Source organism: Anguilla rostrata, chromosome 9, assembly GCF_018555375.3.
Source record: "Anguilla rostrata isolate EN2019 chromosome 9, ASM1855537v3, whole genome shotgun sequence".
Classification (NCBI taxonomy): Eukaryota; Metazoa; Chordata; class Actinopteri; order Anguilliformes; family Anguillidae; genus Anguilla; species Anguilla rostrata.
This window is the reverse complement of record NC_057941.1, coordinates 45,486,265-45,499,834: the sequence shown is the minus strand read 5'-3', so window position 1 is coordinate 45,499,834 and position 13,570 is coordinate 45,486,265. Positions and strand designations below refer to the sequence as shown.

Sequence of the window (13,570 nt, the reverse complement as noted above, 5' to 3'; positions counted from 1 at the left end):
CATTCAGCACTAAATCTAACGTCGTGTTCGGTTTGAGCCAATTTAAGATCAGTTTCGAGTGAGAACGGCCGTACTGTGCGCTCATCGGTGTACGAGGCCGGCTGATCAGTCTGGCCAGCCAAGCACTTTCCCTGGGTTTCTGCAACTGGAGAAAGGGCAGGACTCATTGTGCACGCGTATATCAGTGATAAAAAATAAATGAAGAGCAGCCATTACTCACTCACGTTGGGCCGTATTTATGCTGCCCCTTCACCTGGGTGTGTTTTTTTTTGCTCTTCTTAGCGGTAATTCACAGCCGCCAGGTGATTAACCGGCCGCGCAGTACCTGAGTGATGAACGACTGCGGTGTAGGAGGAGCCTCATCAGGAATGGATGTGACACTGTGCCCTCCCTGATGCACAGCGCATCAGTGCTGTAGGCCCCTTCACACGGACACGCGCGCATGGCGAGAGAGGGTGGGGTGGATGGAGGGATGGAGAGAGGGAGAGAGGGATAGATGGAGAAAGGGAGAGTGGGTCGGATGGATCGATGGAGAGAGGAAGGGAGGGAAGGATGGAGAGAGGGAGGGAGGGAAGGATGGAGAAAGGGAGGGATGGATGTGATGGAGAGAGGGATGGATGGAGAAAGGGAGATTGGGTGGGATGGATGGAGAGAGGGAGGGAGGGAGGGAGGGAAGATGAAAAGGGAGAGTGGGTCGGATGGATCGATGGAGAGAGGAAGGGAGGGAGGGATGGAGAGAGGGAGGGAGGGAAGGATGGAGAAAGGGAGGGATGGATGGTGGGATGGAGAGAGGGATGGATGGAGAAAGGGAGATTGGGTGGGATGGATGGAGAGAGGGAGGGAGGGAGGGAGGGAAGGATGAAAAGGTGCACACTACAATGGACGTGGTCCTTAACCCTCCGCTGAGCCAGCCATGTTTGAGACTGATGTCATCGTTCAGTTAAGCCCCTGTCCCAAGGGAATAAAGCAAGGTGAGAAGGAATCAAGAGTGTCTGAGACAAACACCTATTTAAAGTATTTTAAATGCTATTAAAATAAAGACATTTTGAATCCATTTTCACCTTTCAAATGCTTTCACGGTTCTCTGGAAAAAAGCACTGTAAAATTGATTTGATTTGATTTGATTTAAAGTATCTCCAGCCTCTCGAAGCAGGCACGTCTCGCGTGTCAGATGCATGCTGGGACGTTTACGGCGTGTCACAATGTCACCTGTCAGAGAGCTTAGCCTCTTCGCTGCAGGTGGTCTTCCTCATTAGCATTCAGAGTGTTAGCGAGCCTGTGATTGCAGTGTTTTGCTACTGGATTACACATGAAGTTTTTAAAGTGTCTCAGGATTAGGAAAATGACCGTATAATATTCTTAATCACATTTTAACCACTCAGTAAGCAGCAAATGGTATCTTAGCAGAGGAGTTTTCAAGGTATAAAGGAAATTAAGTGAACATGTAACAAAAATTATTTGGTATATATATATATAGACATATATATAGACATATATATATATATATATATATAGTGAACAAGCAAAAAATAAATTCCTTATTAAATGTTTATTTCTGGCATAGATTCTTGTACTTATGCTGCACCTCGGCCTTGGATTAAAATTCTTGTCACATCGGGTGCAGTATGTCAGTTCTGATACAAAATGCAAAGTGCACAAGGATAATAAATCCACGCCACATGGTAGGTCTAGTGATTTAGCTAGATTTAGTGGTTAATCTCAATTTAAATAGCAAATGTTTGATTTGGGATAATGTAAACACCTGATAATAAAAAATAAACTCTGTTTAAAATTTTGATTCAATTTTCACCTTTCGGAAGTTTTCATCGAATTACTGCGAATGTGTTCATTGAATCACTGAGCGACTCGTTGAGTCACAGGAAAATGTTGAAAATGAGAGAACGCGGTGCCGTATGAATATGAATATGGTAATCTTCATGCGGTTGCTCCGCCGCTGACAAATAGGGTAGATCTGAACGGCGGCCATTTTGTGCCTGGTTCAGCAGCCTGTGCTCTTGAAGGCGCCTGGTTTGTTACCTCTCTCCCGCACTTACGCGTCGTTTGATTTATTGGCCCGCAGATATCCTTGACAGTCTAATTTCTTTCGCTGGCACTCCGAAATTATATTTGATCCTTAGTTAACGAAAGCATGCTTCAGCGGGACAGATGGCAACGCCACATAAATGCAGTACACTGGAATTCAGCTTGGCGAGATGTGCCAGAAACTTGCTTCTTTCTTCGTCTTCTTCTTTCTTTTTTTCCGGAACATTCTTCTTCTATTTTTTTTATCTCATCCATTGTCTGCGAAACTGTTTTGTTTGGAGATTGTTGTACGCTTTGTGCTTTGTCGGCCTGAGCTGTTTGTTCGCTTCTTATTGGATCTAGCTGACTGCTTTATCATTCCCCTGTTCCCCCCCTCCCCCCCCCCCATCTCATGCCAACAAAATATGGCTTGCCAGGGGAAATGAACTATGATAAGTTAGGTGTGTCAAGCTGCAATTAAAGCCATTTAAAAAATTAGCGCCTTTTTTAATTACCTGCATGAGTTGCCACATTAATATTCACAGCCTAAAAAGTTTTCAAAGGCAGTGGTTGGTTCTGTTAATTTAAAAGTATTTGCCAAAGTTACTTGTGGATTTTCTCTCTTTTTGTTTTTTTTTGTTTTTTGCTTCAACAATGCCTAATTTTGGCTCTGCTCTTTTTTTTTTGTTCTGATTGGTCTAGGACTAATCAAGGCCTGGCCTATAATTTAAACTTGGCCTGTCTCAGAGGCCACGGCACTGTGGATTCTAATCAGCACTTTCTGGGGAAGTATTTACTGAGCTTATCCGTGCTCTAATCACTCAGGGAACATTGGCATTTAAGGGGAGTAGTAAACAGCAGCATTGGTATTTGTAATTGTCCCCCGATGAGAACGCTCTGTTTGGCAATGGCTAAACCTAAGGGGAAAAAGTGCATTCGAAAAGTGTATTCGAGCTGTACCCCCTCCCCCCCCCGCCCCCAACGGCGCTGCTTGCTATAAACCCCAAAGCCCAGAGGACTCTTTTCAGGGTCGCAACCCACTCCCCACCCCTCACCCAGCACGATTTTGGATAAGTGAAGCGCCCCAATCGCACGGTTTCGCAAGCTCGTAATCCTCCCTGGCCAATCTCGGACGCCCGCCCCGTTTCCCACTCAGCGCTCGCTAATTACACGCGAGTTTACCGCGGCTCCGACGCGTCCCGCGCGCCGCGCCGCCCCGAGCTCTCGTCCCGCGAGCTGATTGCCATCGCGGTAACCGACGGCCCGGCTGAGTCGGAATGGCGCTCGGCGTGTGATTTATAAGTGATGGCGCGGGCGCATAATGAGGAGCCTGATTAAAAGGCCCCGGGGGCCGCTCGGCGAGTACATAAACTCCCGGGGAAGTGTTGGGCTGCGGAGGTGCGGGGAGCTAATAAATCCCCATCATTTCACACGATTGCCGATCGGCGTGTCCGGCTAAACGCCCTCGCCGGCGTGAATTTTAAAAACGCTTTTTCCGACCTGTGTGAAAACCAAAAACGACTTTTTAAAAATTTCTATTAAATTCCAGCTGATTTTCAATTTAACGCACTCCTGTTAAATGAAAATTCTGTAAATACGCAATGAGCATCGTATTCCTGGTAAAGGAAAGAAAATCTTTTAGTTGGGCATTATATGAAGCAATATCCGTATCTATCTAAATATAGCTGCTGATCATAATGTTAATGACCAGGTACAGAAAGACAATGGAACTTAGGGCCTGGTTCACTGAGACCTTTAGAACCTGCAAAATCTTTAAAGCACCATGCAAAACCAATAACGGAGCCAGTGATTGGTCGTGGTATTGGTTTTGCACCAGTCATTGGTTGTGCTATTGGTTTTGCGTGTGCTAAAAGGTTTTGCACATGCTAAAGGTCTTAGTAACTCAGACGCTTGGTGTTTTGGTGTTTTCTCTTCTTTGGAATTGTGAGGGGCTGGTAGCCTGGCTATAGGGAGCCTTTTCACGTGCGCCCGATCTTTCCTGTCGGTCATCCAGCCAATAGAAGCTCGCCAGGTGGGATGTGTAAATTACGACCTGGCCCCCCCAGGGCACTTGCTCACCACGCCGCGCGTATTTCTCCGGCGTGGCAGGACCGCGGCGCGCCGGCCGCTGGGTATCGTAGCGGCTCAGCCTGCGATTACAGTCAGCAGAGCAAGACGAATGCGCTGCGTCCGCTGGAGCCTCCTGCCCCGGCTCCGCCTCTCCGTGTGACCCCGCCCCCCCGCGTACTCTATCCCAGCTTTGTTAGCGCTGTCATCGCTTCATGTCTCGCGCCAAGACAGCTCGAAGATAAAAATAATATAAAGGATGGAAAAGCACTCCCTTTTGGCATGGCCCTGCATTTTAAACAGCTGAACTCAGCTGAGAACTCAGTGCCCTAGTGCGTCTGACACAGATCAAACTGCCTCTTTCTGCCTTATGTAGTTTGGCTCATTTTGTACAGTAACTTCACACACCCCAGACTCCAAGCTTAAACTCCCATATTGTGAAGATTCCACCAACGCCCTCTACCCTGCAAAGCTGTCTGCTTTAACAACCATCTATTGCACACAGATGAGTGTATTATCATTTATATCTTCCGATCTCTTCACCCGGTGACCTTTCCCTCCAGTGGACCATGATGCACTGGGTCCTCTTGTTCCTGCTGAAGCAGAGAGGCTGAACCAACAGCACTGAGCAGCTTTCCCCTCTCCTTCGGTTCAAGCGTGCCTTTGCTACCACTCTGTATCGGTGGGAAAAATAACTGCACACCCACACGCAAAGCAAAGGCCCTCCAAGCAATATTACAGCCCCATGTCTGTCAATATGGCGTGCGAAGGTGCTGGTGTCTGTTCTAATAAAAGCCAATATTCCGCTCCTGGAATGTTGCTTCTGCATGTGTTTGTATGGTGACTGTAAGAGCAGTAGGCAGCAGTGTAGTATAATGGGTAAGGAGCTGGTCTTGTAACCTAAAGGTTGTAGGTTTGATTCCCAGGTAGGACACTGCTGTTGTACCCTTGAGCAAGGTACTTAACCTGCATTGCTTCAGTATATATCCAGCTGTAGAAATGGATGCAGTGTAAATGCTGTGTAAAAGTTATGTAAGTCGCTCTGTTTAAGAGTGTCTGCACAATGCCTGTAATGTAATGTAAGTAGGCCTGGGGTCGTTAAGCTGCAGGTCAACATTAAGGTTTAGCCTTAACTTTGTAGTGTCACTGAAAACCTTCACTAGATTCATCCAGATTTTTTTAAACTGATTTTTTCCCCTCCCCATTCACCTCACGTTTGCCACCATTTTCTTGTCTCCAATCAGGGCTTCCTTCTCCGTAACTGACTCCCCGTGGCTCATCTCCAAAGTTCCCGTTAGTCGGAGATAAAGAGGCGCGCGTCTCTCCTGAGATAATGAGCTTGTTAATTAACGGCGGCAACTCACCGACGCGCCGCCAAAGACGCCGAACGACGACGAGCTGGACATCAGATACGGAGCGAACCCCCTCCCGGCCCCGCCGCGCCGCGCTAATCCTCTGACAAAATAACATGTCGCCCCTCTGCATTGTTTACGCTCCTCTTACGGCCTCGCCACGGGAGCCCAAATTAAATCATTTGCGGCGAAGACGCGCGAGAGAAAAGGCTCGGAGATCTGCGGTCCGCATCGCTCCGCGTTCTGCGGAAGTTTCCGAGCCCCTCCGTGGCTCGCGCTCGGCGAAGAGGGAGGGCACATGCTAATGAAGTCCGAAACGAGAGTCGGTCGGCGTTTACTCTGTTTTCGGTTTTTAAAAATAGGTGCCACCTGGGCCACTTCTGATCCGGAAAACAAGCGCTGTTCGGTTCCCCGACTCCTAAATTCCATTATTCATGAGCGCTCCCCAGTTTCACTTCAGTCAATTCGGTGATTCCGCCTCTGCTCTGACACTCACGCCCAGCCTTTCTCTCTGACCTTTACTGAGCTAGTATCTTGGCTCCGTTTTTTTTTTTTTTTTGAAGCGTAAATATTTATTAGGGATTTGGCCACTGTATGCGTCTAGTGCAGCTTATAGGTAAAGTGGCGTAGTCTAGCTACATCTGGAATATACTGCAGGAGGGATGTTGGACTGAACTCATCCACGAGAAAGTTATTCGGTTCACACTTAGAGGGTGGTAATTGAAAAGCTGACACAACTTGGTCCCATGAGCACTCTGTGCGCTGTAACGCTGAGTGTGCAAGACAGAGACCTATCAGGAGCGAATAATGTACTCTTCTCTTTTCTTCTGTTCTGTTCCATCGAGGAGTAAATGAATGAGAAGACTCTGTCCTGGCTCCTGGCGCTATCTGCTCTGAGCTGCTAGCATGTCGTCCTGGCTAGCCTTCCGCATTCAGCTACCGTGTAACCTGATTAGCGTTCGACGTTCAACAATGGACGGCGCGAACCGTAGTGTTTAATTCCCCTGCAGCTTAATCTCCTCAGTAAAACCCTTCCTTTTGTGTAGGTTCCACGCCCCGGGGTACCCAGCTGGAGCAACCCTGTGAAAGATGAAAAGCGTATTTTGTGGCAACGTTGGCGCCGATTCTAGCATGAGTCAGCATTTTTAAGGCAAAGATTTACCCCCAGCGCTTCTGAATTATTTTGACGGAAAGTTTTGGACTGAACTTCCAGGGTAATGCTGGAGCGCGTGGCGGTGATAATTCTCCGGTGTGAAATTCCACCATTTTGTGAAGCAGAAATCCAACCTACAGTCGTAAAGGAGATAGCACAAATAAGATGGCTGTGCTCATTGGCCATCTTTCCCCACAGTGTTCCCTCAGCCGTTAACAGTAACTGTGAAAGTTAAACCCACGGCTGCTGTGTGTTCAGTGCACTGCAGACCCAGAGATGGAGCTGCTGACGTAAAGAGAAATGTTATTGAATTGCTATCAGCCCATTCTAGTCGTCGAGCGGCGGTTGAGAGGTCAGTTGAAGGAGGGCTACTGCTGCGTTCGGTTTGGGGAAAATCGCCGTAAGAATAGATTACACGCCGATCTCGCGTTGAGAAACGGCGCTGCCCCGTTTGAGAGGGACGTCTTCCCCGCCTTCTATGGCCCGCGATCAGACAAAGGCGTAAAAATTTGCAACGGTCACGCTCAAGATTATGGACAGAGAGAGCTGAGTTACAGTGACCTGCTGCCAGCTTTTATTTTGTTGTCTGGTTTATTTCCCGCTCCCCCCCCCACCCCCCACCCCCTTTGCAGAAGTTAAAAAAAAAAAAAACCTTTTAAGTTGTTCGATGCTGTTGGGAAGAAGGAGCCAATATTCTTTAGCCTCTCACTGGCCTGGGTGGAATTACTATTCCACGTGCGTGTGTGTGCGTGCGCCCGCGCGCGCGCGCGTGTGTGTGTGTCGTCTCAAATTTCAGACGGCGGGGCGATTTCCAGGTAGACCGAAATCGTTTTGCCTCTCCGTCCGTGATGGGAATCAATTCTGGGAGTGGCGCGCAGCCGTGCGCTAAGCTAAACCTGAGCCGCAGTCAGATGTATTCTGAGTGCTTTACAGAGCGCTGCTCAGCTGGTGCTGCTAGGCCTCACGCATTTGCGGTGCTGTGTACGCAGATTTCTCCTGATGTAAGCGGCCAGCACTTCGATGTTTGTCCGACGCGGAATTCAGACTCTCCTCTTATTCCGGAATTATTACTCTCGGCTGCCCTGTCTTTATTTCTTATTAACAGACCGTGAGACCGGCGGCCATTTTAAAAACCCTATTCCAGCAGTGCATTGTGAGCCTCATATGCTCTCTGTGCACGTATCGCAAATCTCCATTTCTAATTAATGGAATAATCATGTTTGGACTCGTTAATGAGCGTGCCTTTCCCCCCAGTTTAACATTTTAATTTACTGGGAGTTTTGTTTGTGTTTTTTGGCACTCTTGTGAAGACTTGAAGGGGGGGTGGGGGGTGGGGGGTTAAATATAAGCCTGTTTTCAGCCTAATGGGTTTAAGGGAGTATCGTCAGAAAAGCTGTGCATGTCCTAATGGCTTTGGTAGAAGCTGATGCAAATCGATTAAATGTGTGGGTTTTATTTTATTTTTTTCCCCTCAAAGAGCTCATTAAAAATGACATCTCATCGGGAAGGAAATGCACGATCCAATAACATCAGTGTAATGCACTATTAGGCTAATGTAGTTGGTCCTCTTGACATATAAATAAATATATATATTCTTTTCTATTGTTAATTAGAAGGGAATTTTTCTTTTGAATATTTATTACAGTTATAAGGCCTCACTGTCTCAGACGTTTGCGTATGTGTGGGGGAAATCAATGTCAATAAAATAAACCAGGATATTGCCTAACATGTCTTTAAACTTTTGGAGATTATATTATATCGGATGCTGTATTTTACCCAGTGTACTTCAATAATGTACTGTCGGTTGCCTTTGTGACGTAAGTGATGACTCTAGGCTGTTCCACAGCCCAGGCCCGGCTGTTCTGGCTGAATTATTTTCCAGGCCACCCGTGAAGCCAGGGTCCATTCACCCTGGCCGATGCTTCTGTTTGGCACATCAGCCTGAGCCTTGCGGTGTAAGCGTAGCGACTTACGTACATTTCTTTTAATGTGCGCCGTGGAATCATGAAGTCAAAGCCTTATCGCGCTCTGGACCTGACCTGCTTCCCCTCAGAGCGCATCGCAGTGCTTTCAGACCGCTCCGTTTCATTCGCCGTTGCTCGGCGACCGGATCCTCCCTTTTCTTGCCCGGTGCAGGTCGAGAGCCAAGCTGTTTAAGAATTCAGTCGAAACGCAACCGTGCCACGCTGGCAGACTTCGTTGGGTCTTTGGTGGCCTTGGGCCTGAGGTGGCTTGGCACCCACCCAACATGTTAACCGATTTCATTTTGAAGTGTACTGCAACCCGTAGAATGCAGTTTTAATGTTCAGCAGTGGTAAGGACTAGTCCCTGGTTGTCGTGGTGTCACACTAATCTTTGCCTTTATGATGTCACACACAGAGAGGCTTCTGGGAAGGGAGCGAGGAAGAGGAGCTACAGTGAGAGCAGTAGCGAGTCTGACCCAAAGGGCCTTGCCGCGGGCAGGAAGAGGACCAGGAAGGCGGGCGCCACGGAAACGGCGGCTCAGCCCTTGGACACCGGCCTCTCATTGGCCGAGGACGAGGAGCTGGTGCTCCATTTGCTGAGCCACAGAAGCTAGTGCTGTTGGGTGGACAATGTTTTCTGGGTTACTTTTTAGTTTTTTGTTGTTTTTTATTCCCACATTTTTGCTCATTTTGTTTTTCCTGTAGAACAATGGCAAGAAAGTGTGTTAACGGTATCTCTGTCACCATTTACCATGAAGGAGACGTGTAATAAAAATGCAATATGTATCCAGTGTCAAAAACAATTTACAAGTGGACAGTTTAATCAATTTGCACCTTTTCCGAGTATCTCCTCCATTAAAGGCCGGGAGTGGAGGCGGGGCCTGACAGCCGGCGAATCACGTGCCCTCGTCTGGGCTGTGCTACCTGCCCACTGTCACCAGGAGCCCTCAGCGGCAGAACATGATTGGTGTTCATCCTGGCTGGGTCACAGGGGGTTTAAATCTGCCAGGTGCTTCACTTACTGCTGCATTAAAGCTGCTCAATGTGACAGATGCTCACGGGCCACTGGTGATGGAGTGAGTGAGAGCATGAGTGTGTGTGAGTGACAGTGTTTGTGTGTGTGTGTGTGTGTGAGAGAGAGTGAGTGTGTGTGAGTGAGAGTGTGAGTGAGTATGTGTGTGAAAGTGACAGTGTTTGTGTGTGTGTGTGTGTGTGTGTGAGAGAGAGAGTGAGTGTGTGTGTATGAGAGTGTGAGTGAAAGTGCATATGAGACTGTGTTGAATGAGTATGAGTGTGAAAGTGAACATGCGAGTGTGTGTGTGAGAGAGAGAGAGTGTGTGAGAGTGAGTGTGACAGACTGGCGCTAGCTCTCCTGTAGCTCTGGGTCATATGGGCCACTGTATTACAGCAGTGTCCAGGCCTCAGCCACCCTGCTCCCTGCCTGTATGAAGTGGCGCACGGAGGACTTGACCGGCACAACTTTCAGTACCAAATTAGGGATTAAATTGGGTGCCTGTTTGGGGGCAGGGGGGAGCCAGTTTTAAAATTTGTAATGTTTGAAACACTGTACAGCTCACCATTTCCTGAACTCACTCTTTAAGTATGTTTTTAGGCAGGTTATGAATTTGGGGGGAATATCGCAGTAGGGAGCTGGTTATTTTTCCCAGGGAGATCTTCACTGAGATTAAGCTGCATACGTCTCCGCCAGCCAAGAGGCTGCAGGAGGGGGTTCGACTGAGGTTCATCAAAACCAAGTGCTTTTTATAGCTGTTATCTTTCATATTTTGCTGTGTAGGTGCGCCCGAGATAAGAAGGGTTTATTTTTTCGCCCCCAGAATGCAATCAGAATCTTTGTGAAACACGAACAGTTTTTTGTTGTTATCCAGCTGATATAAAACCGCCCATTCAAGACTGGATCAATTGAGCACCAGAAGTCAATAATATTGCAGATATTACAACCTCTGCTAGTGTTGTTGCCCTTTTTTTGTTATGCTCTGTTCAATACAACTGTTTACAATATGAAACGCGTCTCCAGTTGCATCGTCTTTATTGTTGATTGGCTCGTACATCGTGTGTCATAAGTCATGTGATTGTTGGATAGTAATGAGCGTTGGGCCTTTTCTCCCTGCATGGAGACAACAGCACTTTCCTGTTTGGGGTTTCATTCTGCAGGTTTAGACCATCAGAGCCTCTTCATGAGTGAAATAAGAAAACCCCTAGTGCCCCCCTCCCTTCCTACATCCATATAATTTCCTTTTATAGCCTCATATAGGAGCGCTCTCTCTCTCTCTCCTGCCCTCTCTTTCTCTCTCCCTCATTTCTTCTCTCTCCCCATTCTCTCTGTCTCTCTCACTATCTCTTTCTCTCTCACTCTCTGCTCTCTCTCTCTTCCTTTCTCCCCTGCTCTCTCTGTCACTATCTCACCATCTCTCCTCCCTCCCTCTGTCTCTACTCACTCTCTCTGTCTCTCTCTACCCACTCTCTCTCTGTCACTATCTCTCTCCCCCAGCTCTCTCTTTCTCCCTCTTTCCTCCCTCTCTCTCTGTCTCTCCCTCTCCCCACTCTGTCTCTCTCTTCCTCTCTCTGTCACCTCTTCTCCTGCTCTCTCTCCCTCTCGCTCTTTTTCTCTCCCCCTTTTCTCTCTCCCTCCCTCCCCGCTCTCTCTCTGTCTTTACCTTCCTCTCTCCCCCCTGCTCTCCCTCTCTCTCTCTTCCCCACTCTCTCTCCCTCTCCCCTCCGTCTCTCTGTCTCTCTCCATCTCTCTGCCACCTCTCCTCTCCCTCTCCCCCGCTCTCTCCACTCTCCCCCCCCCCCCGCTCTCTCTCTCTCTCCCCCCCCTCTCCTGGCTGGGGGCCAGTGTGGTCTCGGCGGAGCGCGGAGGCCTGTTCTGCAGTGGAGCGCAGGGGCGAGCCGCGCTGGCGGGGCTCATAATGGGATTCCTCCAGCGCTCCCGCTGGCCCAGCTGTGCCCTGTTACCTTTCATTTCTCTCCTCATTCGTTTTGGGGGGGAAAAGCGTGACTCCTGCGCCGGGTCTCGGCTTAACGAAAAGGCGGGCCCGCTTTCTCCGTCCCCTTCTGTCGTTCCGGTAGCCCCCCGGGACCGCCCCCACCCCACCCCCACCGCCCCAGTCAGGCCTGGTACGGGGGGTCACCTGCTCAGAGCCGTCTGATTTCAGGTCCTCACCTGCCCCCTTACACAGCTGTCTTATTCAGTCCCATCTCTCTCATGCTGCGTCAACTGCATCTGTTAATGGCCCTGTATTCAAACTAATATCTCATATTCATCTGTGTGTGTGCGTCTGTGTGTATGAGTCTGTGAGTGCGTACGGATGTGTGTGCGTGTTTGCATATGCATGTGTGTGTGTGTGTGAATGAGTGTGTGCGTTTGTGTGAGTGAGTGTGAGTGTGAGTGGGTGCGTGTGTGTGGGGATGTGTGTGAGTGAGTGCGTGCGTGCGTGTGTGTGTGTGCGTGCGTGTGAGTTTGTAAGGGTTTCAGAAATGGCAGTGTGATTTTGCTACATTTTCCTGACAAAGCCTGATAGCTCTTAAGCTTTTATCACTGATTGATGGATTGGTTGGTTGATTGAGTAACTAATTGATTGAGTGATCGATTGATTGATTGATTTTTTGATTGGTCGGTCGATCTGTTGGTTGGTTGATTGATTCTTCAGCCAGGAGGTAGAACTAATGAGTGAAATGAGCTGGCTAGGTTCACGGCTGGAATAAATACGTGGCAGGACTTTTACTTTCTGACCCCTGGACTTTCCACCTCTGCCACCAAGCAAAGTGCTGCACTTGGTTGAGGGTCATTCAAGCCGTCTTAACTACTGCCTAGTTACCAGTCCAGTGGTGATGTTACACTGTGTGTTCACTCGTTACATGTGAAGTGTTGAAATGCACCGCCGGTGTATGTGTGATATGCGTAGCTACTTTCAAATGTCAGTTTATTTGAAGCAGTGGATGAGCAGTCTGCTATTGCACTGCATTGAAGTACTACCTTTTTAAAAGCTAGTTATCACAGGGTGTATTGCAGTTCTAAATATATATCTACAATTTTTGTTTGTGTGGAATTGCAGGAGTGTAGGCGATTTGTGTTCGGTATGTTTTCTACTAGCTAATTATAGCTGTCTAGTTGTTGTGAAGTTACCTGGGTTTTGTCTGCTTTACGGTTGGTCGAAAGTGCTGGATTATTATAATGTCATTTAAAGTCTTGCATTAACTACAGAATGCAGTTGCCGGTAGGCCTGCAGCCTAGCCTGTTGCGCTATTGTTTTCAGCAAACGGTACAGAAGCAATTAAACCGAGAACAGGAGAGCTTTGTCTCTGTTTTTTTCAGTTTCTACTTCCGTCCACGGCTGTGGCCACACTGGCTGTTTATAATATATCTCTATTATTTCTGCTTTTAGCGTCGCTAAGGCCATAGCGGTCTTCACTGCGGCTTATTTGGTTGTCCTGGTAGATGCGTGTGTAAGAAGAACCTCGTCGTTGCTTTTTTTTTTTTTAATTCTTCACGTGCAAACGATCCCCATGTTGACGTGTGGTGATAAACCTCCCCGCTGTGCTGAAACGGCCGTGACACACTCTCTCTCTCTCTCTTTCGAGAACGAGCCCCATGCCCACACACGCCCAGCGCAGGTCGTTCGGAATAGATTTGGTTTCAGATGTTAAAGTGACTCAAGAGGGCACTTAAAGATGGGCTGATCTCCGGTCGGTCCGGGGCTCTGTATGCGAATCACATCAGAGAGCCGTCTAGCCCCAGCATGGGGGGGGGGGGGGAGGGGGGAGCGGGGGGTGCTGGGCAGGCATTTGGGCTGAGGTGAAAATTTGAGCATGGTCAGTGCTTCTCCACTCGCATTACACCGGAGATTCAAAACCAAACGTTACACACAGACAAATGCGCGGAAAGTCCATGGCTCCACTCTGCTATCAACGTAACCTATACCGTTTACTGACCGCTTTTATGAGAAAATGCGGCCTTTGCCATATACTGACCACTTTCATGAGTATGTGCG

General features: G+C 48.3%; 1 protein-coding gene across 2 annotated transcripts in view; it reads left to right on the top strand.

Moving 5' to 3' along the window:
- The window catches only part of ddx10 (DEAD (Asp-Glu-Ala-Asp) box polypeptide 10), a 116,454-nt gene extending 105,872 nt beyond the window's left edge, over positions 1-10,582 (top strand). For both annotated transcript variants that reach the window (XM_064352426.1, XM_064352427.1), the window contains exon 18: positions 8,974-10,582. In XM_064352426.1, coding sequence (XP_064208496.1) covers positions 8,974-9,172 — 199 coding nt within the window. In that variant the 3' untranslated portion in view covers positions 9,173-10,582. The remainder of the gene's footprint in view (positions 1-8,973) is intronic.
- The last annotated feature ends 2,988 nt before the right edge of the window (positions 10,583-13,570 follow it).